The 20,146-nt window shown below is 44.4% G+C and overlaps 1 protein-coding gene across 1 annotated transcript; it reads left to right on the top strand.

The window, feature by feature from the left end:
• Positions 1–3,904: 3,904 nt before the first annotated feature.
• Positions 3,905–18,989, top strand: Mtfr2 (mitochondrial fission regulator 2). The gene is made up of 8 exons (XM_032894931.1): positions 3,905–4,511; positions 4,938–5,038; positions 9,702–9,806; positions 10,236–10,348; positions 13,435–13,667; positions 14,504–14,870; positions 15,880–16,063; positions 18,379–18,989. The coding sequence occupies exons 1-8, from the start codon at positions 4,499–4,501 to the stop codon at positions 18,382–18,384; spliced, it is 1,122 nt and encodes a 373-aa protein (XP_032750822.1). The 5' UTR covers positions 3,905–4,498; the 3' UTR covers positions 18,385–18,989.
• Positions 18,990–20,146: the final 1,157 nt, after the last annotated feature.

The raw sequence follows: 20,146 nt of genomic DNA, 5'->3' as shown, positions 1-20,146 counted from the left end.
CCTTACATTTTGAAGCCGGTTCTGCTCTGTAGCTCAGGCTGGCTTGGAGTTTCTGGATGTATTTTGGAGTCCTGGGGTTAGAGGTGTGTACCACCAGGCCTGGCTTAGTTTGGTGCATTCTGACAAATGAGAGAATTAAAAAAAAAAAAAAAAAAATCTCAGAGAAACCGGTTGTATTTGTAAAGTGATGTGTAAAATTGTTGTTAGCTTAGAACGGAGTAGTTTTTATGTATATAAGTTTTCGATACAAGAGCATGCTCCATTTGTTCGGCTCTTCTTAGAGATGTCACACTAGCACCTGAGGTGACCGAGGCTGCCTCTGTCACCTCTGCTGACTTAGAGCTCCAGGCGGTCTTCCCTCTCGGCTTCTGAGGTTTCTGGCCAGTTCAGACGCGTTAACATCTGGCCTGTTTTCTGACTCCAAGAATTATTATACACACTTCATTGTCAGGTGTGTGTGTGTGTGTGTGTGTGTGTGTGAGACTAGATGTAGTTTCTTGAGTCATAGATAATGATACATGCTTTACAAACTTGGGAATAGTATGTTGCTACTGGATTGGCTGCTTTCCAATTGCTGTAATAAAACACCATGACCAAGGCATTATAGAACAGAAGGGCTTATTTGAGGCTTCCAATTCCAGGGGGATAGAAGTCTAACACTGTCAAGGGAGAAAGCTTGGCATGGGGGAGGCATGGAGACGCCAGAGAGCAGAGGGCTTCCAATTTGAGCTACAAACAGGAAACAGTGAACAGACATCTCAAAGCTGGCCCCTTGTGGCATGCTTTCGCCATCAAGCCACACCGCCTAAGCCTCCCCTAGCAGCCAGTTGAGAACAAAGCCCTCAGATGCCCACTTGGGGCCCACCTCTCATTTAGGCCACCATAGAATACAAGGGTGCTTTATTTTAGTAATGTTTGAATGGGAATGTAATGCTTTTACTTGGCATGAGTTGAGTTGGTTTTGATACAGTTCAATTACTACATTGGCTGGCCTGATTCATGATCTGAGTCCTTTGCGTAACTGTCTGCAGGAAGATGATCTGTTATATTATGTGTTGCTACTGTTCTCAGTACAGGAAGAGTATGGTTCCACTGTAGTACAGCATTCCGTATTTGTCATAGAAGTCAGATGTATGCTTCTGGTGAGCCTCGAGCATGGAGGTAACTGCATTTTTGGTGACAGGCAACATGGAATTGAAGATAGAGATGTGGCAGCTGCTAGTGCAGATTTGCTCCATGAGTCTAAACAGAAATCCTGAAGAAGTGTGAGCCTTGAGTATCTATGAGGAAAAAAAAAATCTCCAAAGAGGATGAAGTACTGAGTTTTCTGTGCCTGGGCCTTTGAAGGCACTCCTGTTCTACCCCTGTCATGTTTACTTTCACTGTGACCGGATGTTCATTTTCAAGGCTATGGTGGAACCTTGGTGTGCCCCAGTGGGCTTAAAGTTACTGGAGCAGGGACTGGAGAGAAACTCACGTTAACAGCTTAATGCTCTTGCATTAGACTGGGGTTTGGTTCCTGCTGTCCTTAATGGTGGCTCACGGTTATGTACCGTAATCTTGATCATGGAAATTCTATTTCTGAAGGATGTGATCTCATCCTCTGACATGGGCTGCTGCAAGTTCCTGGGACAGTACACATAAAAACAGATATTAAAAAGTATTACAGGAGCTCGGACAATTATACCAATATTCCACTGAAGAAAATCTTTTCTTTCCCCAGTAACTTTTAATTGCCTGCGTACAAATCCTCAAGGGAAGACGGCATCACGAGCTCCTTCCTCACTCAGTGACAAAATATTGTGAGGCCCAATCTTGCCCGGGTCATTAAGTGGTGTCACTGCTCCAGGCAGTGGGACTTGGGAGAATTGGGCCTGTAAATGAGGCAGACTAAAATCTCATGTGATAGCCAAATTTATTCAGAGCCCCAGACAATTTACCATGACAGTTGAATCACATGGGTAAAGTTCTTAACAGTTATGCTGTATGCTGTATATACAACCACAAGGATGAGTCACACATGGCAAAAACATTGTTCCATAGACGCACAAACATTTCATTGAATAAAAGCAGCAAGCAATAGTGAGTAATCTGAAGTAAACTCACTCCTATTCGCTACACCTGGGAGGAGCATGGAAATACATTGTAAAAACAAGTCTGTGTTTTGAAGAAACAGGTCACAGACTTGTTTTCTTGGAGTATTCTCAGGAGCACTCCTAATTCTCCTTGACTGTTCAGACAGGTAAGTACTCAGAGCTGGTAACTGTTGAGTAAAGTTCATGAGTTTGAGGCCAGCATGGACTGTACAGTGAGGCATTGTACACACATGCACACACACAAAGCAGATTCATGTAACCCAGGATGGCTCCCAGGTGTCCCAAAGGAGAGCCTTCATCTCCTTTCTGCTTCTGCGTCCAGATGCTAGGAATATATGCCTGTGTTAGTACATAGGTAATAAAACAAGCGTTTCCTTGTAATTGAAAACAGCTGGTATGATTCATTTTTTTTTTTTTTAAAAAAAAGTGAGGGCTGGAGAGAGCTCAGCACTAAACTGTTGCTCTTGCAGAGGACATTAATTCTAGTTCCCAGCACCCGCATGGCAGTTCATAACAATAAACTAAGTTCCAGGGTATCCAGTATACATGGTACATATTCATATATGCAAAACACTCGTACAGTGTCAAATCTTGAGAGATTTAAAGTAACATGGTTTATGTGCACTGTGTGTGTGTGTGAAGAGAGATCTCTTGGAACTGGAGCTAAGGATAGTTGCGAGCTGCCATGTGGTGCTGGCAATTAAATCCAAGTCCTCTGGAAGAGCATTTCTGAGCCATTTCTCCACCCACCAGAGATGGCTTTTATGCCCTTCATGGACATGTACACCTGTGTACCATGTGTATTTTGTGTCTGCAGAGTCTAGAAGAGGGGATTAGATCCCTATGGTTGGAGATAACAGCTGTCCGTGAGCTATTATATATGAACTGGAAATTCAATCCAGGTCATCTGGAAGGACAGCCAGTGTGCTTTTCTTACTGCTGAACCGTCTTTCTAACCCTGATAGCTTTTACTTTTATTGGGAGTTTGGCCGACCTCAGAGCCCTCACTTCCAAGGACCTACTAGCTGGCCCAAATGGCTCAGACACAGCTAACCTCTATTCCCTGGTTCAGCTTTTCCCAATTATGGTTGTTCCATGGATGCTTGTTTCCTTTGGAACTTATCAGATGGCAGGATAGAGGTGATCAGAAGGGAGAAATAGAAAAAGTGGATGAAAGCTGCAGTTCAGGAAGAGATGGAGGAGGGATAAATACTAAACATTCGAAAAAGCTATAAGGAATGATTTCATATTTATGAAGTTTACATATGATACATTGAGTACATACCTATATAGTTTAAATGAAATTATGCCACTTGGCGTGACAATGCTTCCTGTAAGAGCCATATATTAAGAAAAACGCAGTGCTGGCCGTGAGAAACTTCCCTTCAAGTTGGTCAGATCTAAGAGACTCCCTCAGTGGCCTCCTAGAAGACATCACACACTTAGGAGAGAGTTAGAGGAACTGCTATCTGACCCATAGATGAGGGAGGCAAAAAAAAAAAACCCAAAACAACAAAAAAAAAAACCCCAAAAAAAAAAAAAAAACCCAAAAAACAAACAAAAAGCAAAAAAACCCTACATTCCTCCAGAGAGTGTATGCAATCTCAAGTTGTCAGAAATACTGTATTTATGCTGAACTTTTTCTAGTTTGGGTTTCACTTACACATCAGATGCTTTATTTTAAACCAAGAAAATGTATTTAAGAGTTTTAAAACTATGCTCATGTCTTCATGGCATGCCGACTATTTAGATTTATTTAACTGAGGCTTGTAATCCATTACTACGATGAGACAACGATTTGTAAATTGGATTGGGGTGAGCCTCTGCTTTCCATAATCTTTTACTGTCAATGCAAAAGCAGGTCTTTTGTTTTTGATTAATTAGAACATTTTTGATTTTCACTAGCTTTCAAAAGTTAGAAAGGTAAAGGTGTAAAAAGCCTTAAGCATCCTGCTACCAAGCCTGAGGTCTCAAGTTCTATCCCTGGAGCCTACACAAATTGTCCTTTGACTTTCATGCGGGTACTATGGCATGCGCACGTGGGCGTGCACACTAAATACATGTAAACAACTAGACTGGATATTGTGGCTCAGCAGGAGTAAAGCCAGCACCAGCAAAGCACAAGTTCCAAAAGCAATCCTAACACGGCGATGAAAACTGGGCTCACGTTGTGCATGCGCTTTCCTGGTGCGGCTATTGGTTTTTGGCCTTCCAATCACAGGCGGCGTCCTCTAGCCTCGTCCAATGGGGGTAGGCTCCGAGTTCCGGCCCGCCAAGCTTGAGAGTCGAGGCTGGAGGAGGAAGCGGCGAGCGGTTCCGGTACGAAGCTGCTTGGCGGCCGTCAGCGGGCCGGCCGCCCCGCTTTGCGTCTAGAGAGTTTCCCCGGCCGCCGGCGGCGTGCAATGCAGCGGGACGGTGAGTGGCACAGGCTCCGTGAGGCCTTGGCTTCCGGTCGGCGGCGGGTGAGGGGTGGGCGGGCGGCGCTCTTCGCGGTGTGAAGAGAGCCCCGGGGCGGTTCTCTCCAGGGGCAGCAGAGCTCCGGGGCTGGTGAGCTTGGTTGTTGCACATTTGCTCAGAATCCCTTTACACATAGAGGGGAGCAACGTAACTTAACAAAAGTTTGTGGGGTTTTTTGTTTTTTTTATTTTTTTGTTTTTTTAACGTGCTCGCGGATACCTCTCCCCTCCGCGCTCACTTCCTTTTCTCTTCATCTTCAAAATAAAAGCTCCCCAAGAGCAATCACTTGGCGTAATGTGTCATGTAAGGTCTCTGTGGTTTCTTTAGTGCGGTCTACGTGGCAGTTACTTGTCAAGAGTAATAATCGATAACTTCTCTTCTAAGGTACCAACGAACAATGTTTTCTTGAACTTGCTTCACCAATGTCTTTCATTCTGAATATATTAAGAAACATGCTGGCATATTTAGGTGTTCCCGTAGATCAGGTAAATGTCTTTTATTAATTTTGCTAACTTTATTTTTGGGCCTAATTTATTGTCCTTGTTTTGAGACAGGATATCGTGTGGCTTAGGCTAAAAGTCTGGATCCTTGGGTCTCATTTTTGTTCTCTGAGCCAGGGTATAGTCTAGCGCAGGTTGTCCTTGAGCTCTTGATCCTCCTCTCTCCACCTGCCAAGGGCTGGGATTACAGATGTACAGCAGGAGGTCGGGTTTGGTGTGTCATTTTGAACGTGTTCTCTGCCCTGATTAGTTTTTATTGTCAACTTGATATTAGAGTCCTATAGGAAGAGGGAACTTCAAGACATGGCTTAGAGTTGATTGGCTTGCGACCCTGTCTCTAAGAGATTGTCCTTACTGTTCCTAGGTGTGGTAGGGCCCAGCCCTTGGGGGATACCGTTCTTGGGAAAATGAGTCCTGAGTGGTCTAAGAAAGCCAGTTGAGCCTGAGCCAGTGGTTTCTGCTTCAGTTCCTGCCTGACTTCCCTCAGTGATGGATCGAGACTGAGAAGTTGTGCTGGCTAGTTTTATTTTAACTTGACACAAACTGTAATAATCCGATAGGAGGGAACCCTGATTGATTAGCCTCCATAAAGTCAGGCTATAGGCAGGCGTGTAGAGCGTTTTCTTAGTTAGTGATTGAGGGAGAGTCCAACCCCCACCTCTGGCCAGGCTGTCCTTTTTTATAAGAAAGCAGGTGGAGCAAGCACTAGTTATCATATTCCTCCGTCAGCTCCTGCCTCCAGCTCCCTGCCCTGTTTGAGTTTCTGCCCTAACTTTATTCCACTATGAATAGTGATATTTTTCCTTCTCACATTGCTTTTGGTTCTGGTGTTTATCATAGCAGCAGATAGAACACAGCAGTCACACCAAACGTGGTAGCACAGGCTGTAGCCTCAGTTGTTGGAGAGACAGACAGACAGGGACTGAAAAGCCCAGGGTCACCTTAGGCTACAGAGTGAGTCGAAGACTCTCCTGGGCACCTTAGTGAGACTACATGTCAGTATAAAAGGTCACGAACCAGGGCTGGGAGCACTTGCCGAGCGTGAGCAGGGCTCCTAAATCCAACCCCAAATTCTGGAAAGAAAACCTCTGTGTAAACATCAAATTCTTTCTTCTCTATTTAGGTGGGAGAAAGAGGAGTTTGCAATAGTGTAACTGTGACAGTTTCGGTTTATAGATGGTGGCAAAGTGTTTAGTGATCTGTTTTACTCTTTCAGGTCAAAGCCCAATAAGATACAAAGGGATAAAATGTGGACACGATCACCACAGAATTATAGTTGGTGTATGCAGTTTTAAAAGTTCTTTTGCATTTGGGAGCGGAGGCAGGTGAACTCTGTCTCAAAAAGTTAAAAAAGTAGTTTTATTTATGATAAGTTATGACTACGTTTGTTTGGGTATCGCATGAGAACACAAGTTCAGTAAACCTAGAGTAAGTCTGAGGGAGAAAAGATGAGTCTGAGATTGACAAGTACACGTCAGGTTTGTGTGCCCGTTGAACAGGAGCATCCATGGGTCTTGGTTCCATGGGTGATACAGAGGAGCCATGCATGGCTCTTGTGCTTGTGATGCCAAAAACAGAAGCCAGGCGTGGTGGTCCATTAATCCCAGCACTGGTGGGGCTCTGTGAATTTGAGGCCAGACTGAAAATAAAATTATTTTGTTGCTTTTCCATAACTGTAGTTTTACTGCCGTCACAAATCTATCTGATGGGTGACCTCCAAAGGGGTTGAGAACCACTGGCGTAGAGTTCCAGAATAGCTGGGGCTACTGGACTGGCTGGTTTTGTGTGTCAACTTGACACAAGCTGGAGTTAGCACAGAGGAAGGAGCCTCCCTTGAGGAAATGCCTCCATGAGACCCAGCTGTAAGGCATTTTCTCAATAAGTGATCAAGGGTGGGAGGCCCCATTGTGGGTGGTACCATCCCCGGACTGGTAATTTTGGGTTCTATAAGAAAGCAAGCTGAGCAAGCCAGGGGAGCAAGCCAGTAAGTAACATCCCTCCATGGCCTCTGCATCAGCTCCTGCTTCCTGCCCTGCTTGAGTTCCAGTCCTAACTTCCTTTGGTGATGAACAGCAATGTGGAAGTGTAAGCTGAATAAACCCTTTCCTCCCCAGTTTGCTTCTTGGTCATGATGTTTGTGCGGGAATAGAAACCACGACTAAGACAGTTACATAGACCCCATCTGAAAAACACAAACACATATGAAATGTGTGTATAATAGTGGGTGGCTTACAAAATGGCAAATTATCCATAAAGTTGGTGGAACGAATTAGAAAAAGTGTCAGGGATAATGCCAAGATTTTAAACAAAAGCGAATTAAAATTTGATGTTGCCCAGATGAAAGGCAGTAGCAGGACAGATTAGTTTGACGAGAGGAAATATGTAAGCCAGAAGTATTGTTGGGATACACAACAATGTATGCCACAGACAATTGGACATAAGGGTCTAGAGGGGCCTGGGGAAGAAAAACCACCCGGCTTAGGGAGTTTGCTGTGCTCTGTTGATGCCAGAGGCCATGGAGGTAGAGTAACAATGCAACATGTCATTTGATGGAGCTGAAACAGCTTAGATGTCAGTAATAGTGAGACACACGATGACAAGGACTAGCAGTTGGAACAATTCCTGGTGTAGCTTCTGAATTCAGAAGGCTGAGGTAGGAGAGTTGCTCCTGCACAGCTTTGCGATTGACCTGACTGGGTTTATAGTGAATGGAGAAAGGACAGACGTGTGACAGAAAAAGCTGGGGTGGGGTGGGCCATGCCCCCTGTTGGAGATGCACCTGGGAAATTCAGCACATTCATGATAAACAGCCAAATGAGGACTCTGTGTATTGTATGACTGAAGAAGGGTGCAGGTTTCTTATACATAGTTGAAAGAGAAGTAGGTTAGATGACTTTGGAGTGGAATTTCTCCAGGGGAGCTGTAGCAAGCTGTAGTTACCAGAGCGGAGGAAGTTGTGGTTGATACTTTTTGTATCTGAACTCAGCTAGGGGAAGGTCTTGCCGTACTCAATTGGGTCTGAGGCACTCTTGGCCTTGACCATTCTCATGTCCACAATACACATTCACTTGTGACTTCATTTGCTTGCAGCAGAGTTGAGAGTTCAAGGCTAGCCTAGGATGTATGACAGAACAAGCCCAGTGTCAGGTAACATGCCAAGTCAGATGGGAAGTTTCACATGGTCCCACCCCTACAGGAAGTTATAGGTGGTGAGTGTCTGCTGAGAGAGGAATAGTCAGTTGAGGAACGAACTCAGGTAGCTTATGCCATCCTATGTGGTCAGTTCTGGACACGTAAGCTAAATGGACTCAGTTGGTTATGTGCACGTATGTGTATACATACATAAATATGTGTGTGTATATATGTATATACATTTATTAATACCAATTAAAGGAGATGTTGAAAATATTTAAACCCAACCTGGGGTTTCTACCCTGCCTTTTACCATTTAGTTCCTATATAAAAGACATGCACCGCCTTTATGTTTACAATAGGACTTAATCAGCACTAGAGTGGGCAGACATCTACCCTCTGCGCTATTAGAATCTATTTTCCTATCGATAACCCCAAGTTATTACTTACTGTGTTTCTTCTGGCCTGCTCTTAACTCCATTTGGTCAGCCCTCAGGGCTAACTCACGACACCTTTTCCTCTCTTTGTGCCCCCTTCTCTCTCCTGGTCTGCTGCACACTCTCTGGCAGGGAACACCAAGCTCCTCCCATCTCTCTTCTGCCCAGCTACAGGCTGTAGACGTCTTTATTCACCAATCAGAAATAACTTGGGGGCATGGTCACTTGGGTCTATGTGCTGACTTTCTAGTGGGGGGGGGCAGCCAGGTCTTGAGGGCCCACACTTAGCGTTACAATACAGAGCCAAAGACCAAACCTCAACAGGAGGGATCGGGAATCTGGGACAGGGACAGGAGAGAGGTTGGAGCAGGGAGAAGAAAAGGCGAAAGTGAGGTAGATACAGTCAGTACTCACGCAGGGCATTCCCCTGCAAACAAACAACAAGCAAACAAGAACATCCCTCAAACTATTAAAGAACCAAAACAGGAATCAAGCCAAACATGCTCCAAGGAAGAGTTTCTTTTCTCTCTCTCTCTCTCTCTCTCTCTCTCTCTCTCTCTCTCTCTCTCTCTCTCTCCCCCACCCTCTCTCTCTCTCTCGGAGTTCCTAGAGTTTCTGTCTCCCAGTGCTGGGTTTCAAGGTGTGCTTCACCACTGCCCCTAGAAAGAATTTCCGTGGGTGGAGATAGGATTGGATGTGTGGTGAGTTAGGGAAGGTGGTATCAGTAACTTTCTTTTGAAAACTTTGGAAAAGAAATTGAGAGAGGCCATCAATTGGGATTACTGGAGTGTATCACCATGCCAGCATTTTTACGTGGGTTCTGGATATTGTATTTGGGATCTCATGTGTCCATGGTAAACTTTGACTAACTTTTCTTCTAACCCCATACTTGAGGTGTTTTTTTTTTTTTTCCAAGAAATGTTAATAAGGTTTAATTCTTTAATAAAGGTACGTTTAAGTATTTGCTGTTAATGTTTTCTTTGAAGAAATAAAGGTTACTACATCTATTACACCTTTATCTTCGTAGATAGATAAACATACTTAACTGGCGTGTATTTTAAACAAAGCTTTATTTATAGGATTTGCTGATTTTTCAAAATAAAGATTATGGGTCAGCTCGGAGTATTGTCCGTGTTATTGGGAGAATGCTTCCTTTAGAGCCTTGCCGAAGACCTCGTTTTGAGGTGAGTCAGTCACCGTGCATCATTTAAGCCCTGGGGATAAAGTAATCGAGGCACTCCAGGGATATAGGACAGGAGGACAGAGGAAGACATGTGCCTGTGAGCCAAGCCTTTGGTTTGCTCCTACAGATAAGTCTTCTCACACATCATTTCTTTACTTATATTCCAAGTCAGTACAGAGAATGCCTGGAGCTTGTTCCAATCTGACTTTGTATTCTCGATGTACGGCTGTGTGATGGATGAGATTAGCCATGGGGAGAAGATGCAGTTATGCCCTCAGGTGGAGGAATAACATTTCTCCAGCTTTTTTTTAACATCTGTTTTTCCCGTTTGCGTTTTGGACTGTTAACTTATTTACTATGATGGAACACGAGTCGCGTGCTGTCCCTGATCGTCTGTGGGGTTCTGACTGTGTCCGTTCTTTTGTTGTAGTTGACCCCACCTGCGAGCTCTAAGGAGGTGGATGACTATGAACTTGAGGTTCCGTCCTTTGCTGATGTTTTGTGTGTGGCAGACGATGGAGAAGCCGGTTGTCTCGGATTTCGGTAATTTTATGTGTTTGCCTTGGACATGGGTGTAGCCTAAAACTTGAATTCTTGCAAGTGTTGAAGTTTGTTCCTAATGAGTGGACATTTTTGTTGTGTTTTTGTGATATGCTATGTCCTGATATTTTCTTAATATAGATGAGTGATGGCATCTCATTTTCTAGCCTTATATATTTTATTTTTATTTTTATTTTTTATTTTTTCCCAATGTGGAAAGGTTTAATGAGAGGAGAAGAGTAGAAGAGGAGAGGAGTAGAGGTGGGCCATGAGCATGTGGAGGGAAGCAGGGTGGGGAATGGGGAGAGAAGGGACAGGGGAAGAGGAGTAGAGGGAAAGAACAAGGAGCAAGAGTTTTAGTATATATTTTAAAGAGGTTTTTTTGCCTTTAAATTTTTGAAAATGATTTTTCCCCTTTTACATAAATGTATTTTAGTTTGATCAGATCATCATCCGTCACCCTTCCACCCAACTCTTCCCCTGTCCTCTTCACATGCTTCCAATTTCACACTGTCGTGTGTGTTGTGTGAGTATATGAGTGTGTTGAAAGTGTGTGAGTCTGTGTGTATGTGTGAGTGTGTATATATGTGTGTATGTGTGTGGGTGAAATGTACTAAGTCCATTTAATGTTGCCCGCATGTACTTGGCAAAGGCTGTCGTTTAGGACTTAGTACATTGCTTCTCTCCTGGCTCTCCCAAGTTTCCATTGAGAAGTCAGCTGGTCTTCTAATGGGTTTGCTTTTGCATGAGTTGTGACTTCTTTCTTGAGGGTTTCACATCCTTTCTGCTTTCTGAATGTTTAGTGCTTGGATCATAACACCTCATGGAAAATACCTTTTTGTCCAGTGGGGTTCTGTGTGCCTCTTGGCTCTGAGTGGGGGGTCTCCTTACTTAGTTACAGGGGAGTCTCTTCTGTTTTATTGAATGCCTGATCTGTGCCTTTGGGCTGAAATTGTTTTTGTCTCATGATTCACAGCTTTTCTCCTTTTGGGGTGTCCCAGACTTCCTGTGTATTTCTTTCTTTAATTTACCCTTTTCTTTGATCATGTGGTCTGTTCTTCTCTCTTTTCCTCGGTTCCCGATTCTCTGTTTTCTACCACATCCATGTTGTTGGCTTTCCACGGAGTCTTTTGAGTGAGTGGTTGGGGTTTTCATTTCTGTCCTTATTTGTATTTGTGTTCTCGTCAGTATTTCACTCCATTGAATTCTTCTTCGTGTCCTGCATTGTTCTTCTTATTCCACTTGTTTCTCGGACTTCAGTCAGGACTCTAGTTCTCTTTAACTGCATTCAGGCCTTTGTTTCCTTTTAAAACTCTTTGAACTCTTAAATTCTTTGTCTTGAGACTCATTTGAACTATTCTTGCTGAGGAATGTTACTGTAGGTTTGGTGATATCTTTGGGGGGGCCATGTTGTCTTGATTTTCCATATTGCTTATGTTTTTGCAGTGGGGTCTTGGCTTCTGGGGTAGGTTGTGAAACTGGTGGAAGTTTTGTCGTCCCCCTATGTCGAGTGGGTGTTCGGGGCTGTTTTCTCTCTTACCATTTTTGGACTGGTTTCAGACCAGGGAGGGAGTCCTGGAATTGCTCACCAAGGCCGAGTGCGAGGGATTGGGCAAGGTGTCAGCAGAGCCCTTGGCTGCTTTGTGCCTACTTAAACCTAGTACCCGGTCTAGGAGGCCATGGGTTATCAAATGGGTATCGTGGTCATATTGATTTTGCTTTCTGTATTATAAATAAAGCATTTAAAAATAAATATTAGATATATATATCCAGCTCTTTATCATGGTTTCCACCTGTGCTTTGTGTCCATGTTCGAAAAATATGGGTTCTACCCTGTGAAATCAAATAGATAGAAAATACTCAGGGAGAGAAGTCCCGAAATTACCCAGAAACAAAAGCACGAACTTGTATTTCAGATATTATGCCAGATCTACAAAAATGAAAGTGACAAAGGTTCTGTCCTGAATGTCTTCACTACTTTAGAGATGACTCAAAGCGAGCGAAGGATGTGCATAGGTTAAAGGTTTATAAGGAACTGGGGCAGCTTTGGCTTTTGGTGTCTGCAGGGTTTCTGAAACAATCACTTCACGAATGCTGAAGTGGACTGTGTTTCAAATTTTGGATGTATTTATACCCCTAGGAAGGTGCTGATTTATATGTTAGAATATTTAAATGGAAACTTTTAGCATCAGGAATGCCAATTAGTCAAAGATTCTAGCTAAATTTATTATGTATCAAACTGTTTTATTTTCAGACATTTAGAAGATATAAACTGATCCTAATATAGACCCAAATGCAAGGCCCTTCAGAACCTTATGTAGAATTTCTGAGTAAACTTACAGCACTAAAAGTTAGTAGGTAAACAACTAGAGGGTAGGCCTTTTTGACCTACAATTTAAGGAAAGGTTCACTTCCTCATTTCCTTGCTGCATATTGGATGTTTTCTATAGGTGAAGATAAAAGTAATGATACGAGGCTCTCCTTCTTGGTGAGGCTAGAGGCCATCCCAGAGGAAAGAGATACTTTGGTTTTATTTACCTTGGTAAATCCAGAGCCTTGTACATGCTAGACACTCTGTACTGGGCTACGTCCCTAGCCCGTGTTCACTGATTGGTCTGTTATATGTATAGTCTCTATATGTGTGTGTATATATATGTATATATGTGTGTGTACATATATATACATACATACACACACATATATATATACATATACATATACATATACACACACACACACACACACACACACACACACACACACATATAAATATATATACTCACTCTGTGGTAGGGAGGAGTGTGTGCCCCCAGTGCCGGTGCTAAGGATTTGGGAGCTGCCATTTAGCCAGCCGACTTGGATTCTGGGAGCTAACCTGAGTTTATGAGAATCAGTCAGAACAAACGGCAAACTTAGCAGCTTCGTAAGAGCAGTGTGACGGCCTGCAGACAGGCTGGCCCTCTAACTCAGAGATCTGCCTGCCTCTGCCTCGAGGGCCGGCATTAAAGCCACCACAGTGCTGTGCTGGGATTTTCTTTCTCAAGTTGAAAATTTTCCTCCCTTTGTTTTTTCTTTCCTTTTACCCACAGACACAGTCTATGGAAAAAGGCGGAAGGGAAAGTTGCTCTCTTCCATCCTTCAAAACTACCTTGGGATCTGTCGTCCCCTGCTCTAAGTCAGAACAGAACAGTGGCCGATGACCTTCCTGTAAGCGAAGCTGCCATTAAAAAGATAGCCGCCCTTGAAGATGAGCTGACTTCTCTCCGGGCTCAGATCGCGGCCATTGTGGCCATGCAGGACCTGAGAGGGGGCGGGGAGACTGGTAAGTAGTTGTGTAGTTTGTTGGGCTGGAGGGATACTGAGCTCACCCCCGGGTCAGCAGCATCCGAGTGTAATCCAGCAGAGACTGCGTCATGACAGGCTGATGTAAACCACGAGGGTAAGAAGGGATAGCCACAGTACACGGTCGCTTCGTTTGTTTGTTTTGAGAAGTCATGACTTCTCAGTGAGCTTTGCAAAGAATTAGAAGCCAGGCATGCGGCTCATGCCTGTAATTCCAGCTTTTAGGAGACTGGAGCAGGGAGGCTGCCTTGAGTTGTAAGCCAGTCTTGAGTCTAGAGTGAGACCATATCTCGGAAACGGAAACCAAGTGCTGGTGCTGTAGTGAGCTGTGGCCGGCTCTGGGGTTAAAGCCACAGCGCCCGGAAAGGCACGGTGGGCACACCTTAATTCTAGCACTGGGAGTGGATGCAGGAGTTCAAGATAATCTGTAGCAACAGAGTTTGAGGTTAGCCTAGACTTCATCAAAACCTCTCCCAGAAACACCAAAACAGGGCAAAATAAAAACCCAATACAAAACAACTCAAGCTAATGTATACCTTTTATTAAATGTTTTCGATGATACTGTCTCACCGAGTTCAGGTGAGTAATATTTTCCCGGTGTCTTTTTTCTAAGCTTTTGGAGGTGCATCTCGTTTTAAACATAAAGTTTTGGGGTCTAGAGAGGTGGCTTGGAGGTTAAGGGGTGGCTAACATGGGTTTGCTTGCTGTCTTGGCTATTGTTGGTATTTAGCAGGAACACAGGGGTGTTGCTGGCTTGATTCTCTGGCTTCGTGTTATGCTGAGGGTTGTGTGTGGTTTTGGGTTTCTGTTCTTCAGGCTTCATCAGCTTGAGCGATGGACCCAGCATGGAGCAGGTGCCACCATCATCAGCGACCTCTCAGCTGAGTGTGGAACCGGACCATGTTCCAAGTGTGGTGCTTTCTCCTCCTCCCCTTCCTCCTCCTCCTCCCCCACTTCCTCCTCCTCAGTTTTCTCTGCAGCCTCCCAGTTCTCTTCCCGTGCCACCCGGATCTGCGAATACACGTGGCATAGATAATCTGGCTGCTGAAATGAAAAAGCACCCTTCTGGTGTTAAGAAGACTGACAGCAGCCATCATTCAGAAAGTCAGAGAGTAAGTGACGTTCCGAACATGTTGGATGTTCTGAAGGACATGAATAAGGTCAAACTTCGGCCAGTGGAAAGGTATGTCACTGGGATTTGGGAGAGGAAAGGAAATTTTATCAGTTTTTCAGATAAATGGTTCATGGGAGTTGTGTATCTCTTACTCTCCCTCACCCTGTGGCCACCTTCCCAGGGCAGAACCATCCTTAGTTCTTTCTTTGAGTGTCTCTTGTCTTACCATACTTCACTGTTTGTTGGTCTGTTAATTATATGTACTCTGTGCTGTGGAGGATAAGAATACAGGACTTCCTTCTACCCAACATTTTGCTTTTCCTAAGCCTGGTTAGTATTTAATGGAAAGTTCTAGAAGCGGTGTGATTAAACATTGTAATTCAGTGACGATGGACGCAATGATCAAATTAATGAACAAAAGCCGAATGATTTTTTCTTCATGAATCTGGTCTTTTGTACATTCTTAAAAGGTTTCTTTAAATCCTCCTGTTCAGTGTGCTGGACGTCACGGTAGACTCCCATATTCCCTGTAGTTGGATAGCAGAAGCAGGATCAGAAGTTCAAGACCAGCCAGCTTGGTTTACCTAGAGCATGCTACAGTGGAAATTAGAAGGATAAACATTGAGGTTTGGAGCGATGAAAATGAGGAACTCAGGCCACACAGGCTGTGGGAGGCCCCAACCCGTGGCTCCTGGTTTTCTGATGTGAATTCTTAGTTTGCTCGTTCTTTCTTTCTTCCTTTATTTAATTTATTTATGTATTTATTTAAATGTAGGAGTGCTCTGTCTGCACATACACCTATATCCCAGGAGATCAGATTCCTTTATAGATGGTCTTGAGCCACCATGTGGTTGCTGGGAATTGAACTCAGGACCTCTGGAAGAGCAGCCAGAGTTCTTAACTGCTAAGCCATCTCACCAGCCCCTCTTTAGATTTCTTAATTCATGGCAGAAATCTCTTAAAAACTAATTAGATTATAATGTATTATGCTTACATTCCTGCTGTGTTTAGGAACTAAGAGCTAAAAGAAAATTGCATCAGAGTTTTAATGCTTTTGATTTTCTTGATTTACATATAGGTCACCGGGTGGTAGACCCATTCAGAAGAGGAGACGACAGAGTTCACAATGGGATCCAGTGTCTCTAATTTCTAATGCACTGAAACAGAAGTTTGCCTTTCAAGATGATTCCTTTGATAGTGAAAATAGATCTTGGCAAGGTTCTCCATTTTCTAGTCCAGAAACTTCCAGAAATGGTTCCAGGGTGAGTTTGTGATAGTGACGCATTAGCTTTCTCAAGTGTGTTCTTCCTGACTGAGCTTTGCCTACAGATTCTCTACACATCCCCACACGCACGCATGCACACACATGTATACACTCCACACCACACACACACACACACGCATGCGAACACACACACACGTGCACACGCACACAGACACAGACAAACACATGTGCATACTCATGCACACACATGCACACATACTCAAGCACACACACACACACACACTCACCACCCCCCCACCCCCCCAGAATCTGCTTTGGCCTCTCAAGTTCTGGGAGTAAAGCTGTGAGTTTCCATGACAGTTTGATCCATTAGTTTTGTTTTTGTTTTATTGGTAATACTTTTTTCTTGCTAATTTTGCACTATTATTTTTGATATTAGCTTACCATGAAACAAAAACATGATTTGAAAAACACAGATGCAGCCCAATGGTGGTGTTGGTGGTGCACACTTTTTATTGCAACATTTGAGATGAGGCAGAGGCCAGCCTGGGCTACAAATGGAGTTCAGGATAGCCCAGGGCTACACAGAGAAACCAAAGAAGAGGTCTTGAAAACCAAAAAAGAAAACAGGGAAGAAAACCACGATGTGTGATGGTTTATTGTAGGTAGGATGTTGCTACTGCTATCTGTAGTGTGAAGGAGACATTTATAGTTTTAAGGAGTCTAGAGAAGAGCTGTGTAATAGGTCCGGCCTTCCATTATTTTTGCTGTCAAATATGAAGGGTTTGGCTTATTTAATTGAATGGAATGTTAGCCCTGTTTGTTAGGAAAGCAAAAGGATCATAGTTATGTCCCCCGAGACCGGCCCAGAGCTTCTTTTGTAGAGCAGGCCTGCCTCTTGTACCCCGAGCGCTGAGGTCGAAGGCCTGGCCAGAATCAGAGTGATCCCTAAAGCGGTGTGCATGGGTGCATGGAATGGTATTACACTTAAGGGGGTGATTCTCATACTCAGATGAGGTCAGACCTAAGAATGAGCCTTGTGATCAGCAGGGCTGTAGGAGGGGCAGCATCTAAAGCCAGCACTCAGTGCCCTGAAGCAGAGAGGCTGGGGAACCGAAATGCCTGCTGCTGCTGGGATCGCATAATACTGAGGGAGATGCATTCTTCAGGAAGGCCCTGGTCCAGGAGCTGCGGCCCATCGCATTGCCACTGTGTGCACATAACCAGGTGTTGACTCATAATGGCCTTTTATACACGTGACAGTGCCGGGCTGGGGATCTGGTTAAGTGGTAGCATGTCTAGTTAGCATGCAGGAAATGGTAGGTCTGATGTCCAGTACTTAAAACAAACTGGCAAAACACTGGCCCTCCGAGCGAAACGGAGAAAGCGACCAGTTCTCGTTGGGACTGCTGGTTGCCTCTGCAGTGTGCAGCTGTGTCTGAAGTGAGCGTTCGCTTCTAACGTTGGTGCAGCACTTTGTACTCGCAAGATCATGATGCCTCTGTAGCTGTGTGTTCTGCCTATGTGAGTCAACCAAATGTTAGATGGAAAACAAGCAAGCGATAACTAAAATGCTTGCTGCATCTGTAGTGAGCACACAGACATCTTTTTGTTATTTCTGAAGCTATTTATAGAGCGCTTATGGTGTACCTAGGAAGACTGTTTCCCGGTGGTAGTGCACCAGTGAAAGCGTCCCTGGGTTGTAATGTGATGTTTGATGCTTGCTTGTTGTTTCTTGGTACGTTCTTTAAGAGCAAAATTAAAAGTGCGTGTGTGCGTGTGTGTGTGTGTGTGTGTGTGTGTGTGTCTCAGTTTGAGGAAGTTCGTTCTCTGTGGGCCCTGGTGACCCAGCTTGCCCTTGTGCCTGGAGGCCGGTGTCTGTACCCACCCAGCCGCCGCATTTCAGAGGCATTCTTACTTACTTTAGTAGCACGCAGTTTCAGGCTGGATGTAGGGACAGTACGGTGCTAACGTGGGGAGAAGTGGGGAGTGTTGTGGGTACTACAAAGGTTTCAAGTCATAGGGGACATGCTTGTAAAAGGAATTGTGGGAACCTGAACCCTTTTGGGGTGTCTTCTGATTGCTTGCTCAAAAGGCGAGTGTTTGTGCCTCTTTGCAGTCCTGCTGTGGGATCTTAGACTGCAGCGGTGAGCTAAGATGCACCTTCCGCTCACTAGGGAGTCCTCAGCTCCTGACTTCCTTGCTCTTGCACCTCCGGGTCATCCGGTCCTCGCCAGCCTTCCTGCTTCCTGCTTTGTCTCTCATTCACACCACCGCTCCTTCCCTCCTCCCGCCTCCCCCTTCTTGGTTTTACATTTTAGTAATTTTGTGTTAACCTTTGCTTTGTTTCAGTTTTGACGTCACATTACTCCACCAGAGAGTCAGCGAGTGACCTGAGGGAAGGACTGATGATATAAAAGCCGTAATCCAGGGTATCAGAAGCAAAAGCTGGGACTACACTTGGAAGGACAGATCAGGCGTGCCCTGTGGTATCCTCACTGCCTGTCAGGGAATACCACCTCTGTTAGGGTCATCGAGCCGTACTCGGGGACCAGTATCCGCCCAGCCCGAGGAAGACATCTATGAACGCTGTCCCTGCTTTTGGAAGATGTGGCAATTGACTGACTACTGAAGAGAGTTGGGTGTAGATTCCCCACCATGTGAGTGCTACTGAAATACGTGGTTCCGCGATGTTCCTAAAACTATGGCTTCCTACGGAGGCTCCTTTCAGTCTTGTGAGTTGCTGTGATACAGTTTACGTGGCCTTCAGTAACTTGTAGATTTCTTAGTGAGCAGAAGATGATGATTTTCATTAAGATAGTCAGAGTTTTAGTCACATAGGGCTGAACTTCCTAGAACTTCCTGCAGTAGTAAATTATTTGATCGTAAAGTACTACATGTAGAAGTAGACCCTTGATAGATTTCCTGCACACTGGCTTTGCACACGCAGATGGCTGGCATGTTCCCTTGATAGATTTCCTGCACACTGGCTTTGCACACGCAGATGGCTTTGGTGTGTTCCCTTTGTTCTCTGTTATGTTTATAACCTGTATATATGTATATTTTTTTGTAAGTAGATTTTATAATAAATGGATCTTTTGAACTTGGTTGAGTTTTTAACATTCCAAATTATATTCTTGCTGTTTTATGACGTCTGGTTTCTTTGTGAGAGATGGTTATGTGGGTAAGATTTCTTGGGGGTACAAATGAAACACCCAGTTTATTTGCAGTAACTGTCTCTCCTCATCTGTATGCTAATGTGATAAATAGATTTGCAGGCTTCCCTGCTAGGCTTGCCCCTGCTGCAGCCAGGGACCGGGTGGAGTCTGTGTCAGTGGGTTAGCGCCCGCCCACTCTGCCAGGCTCTGCTTCAGAGGAGCCTAACTTGTCTATCACTCATTATCAAAATTGTAAAGAACTCAGAAATAAAACCCACTGTGTACCAGGGTCTCCATCTTGGATGCACTTATGGCTAACTTTAGCGTTCTCCGTGTGTCGGCTCAGCCCTCACGTCAGGAACATGGGTGTAGGCTTTTGGTAGCCTCTCAGCAGATGGGAAACTGGGCAGAGGAGTTACTAGTCCAGCTACTCTCCCAGGACCTCGAAGCTTAAGTGGTGAGATAGGGTGTGAAGCCAGGCAGGTGGATTTTCCAGCATGTTCTAACCATAGGAAACACTGTGAACACTTACAAAATTTTAAACTATTTAAGCTGTGCATTATTACTGAAGGCATTTCAGACAGTTTTCAGATAAAGTGGATAAGAAAGCAGTGTAGCAATAAATTGAAAGTCAAAACACCTCAGGGTTGTAATTTTCTGTATTAACCACCAGAGGGAAGTCCAGTACCGGGCACGCCGAGGTTCTCAGCAGCTGTTAACCACAGCCAAATGACAACCTTTTAGATGTCACGGGTAAAACAAGGTTAGATTGAGTATTAACTGCACAAGCAGCTTGCATAAAGGCAGTCATAAGCTATAAGTTGGCATATCTTCGACGTACCTTAGAGCACTCATCAGTACGCTAACTCAGCTTTCCCCAGCAAATAGATACACAGCTTTAATTAAAGTCTACTATTTATCTATTTAGTGTTTCAGTCATGGGACAGTTGTCAGAAATTATT

Source organism: Rattus rattus, chromosome 2, assembly GCF_011064425.1.
Source record: "Rattus rattus isolate New Zealand chromosome 2, Rrattus_CSIRO_v1, whole genome shotgun sequence".
Classification (NCBI taxonomy): domain Eukaryota; kingdom Metazoa; phylum Chordata; class Mammalia; order Rodentia; family Muridae; genus Rattus; species Rattus rattus.
This window is presented reverse-complemented; position numbering and strand designations above follow the sequence as displayed.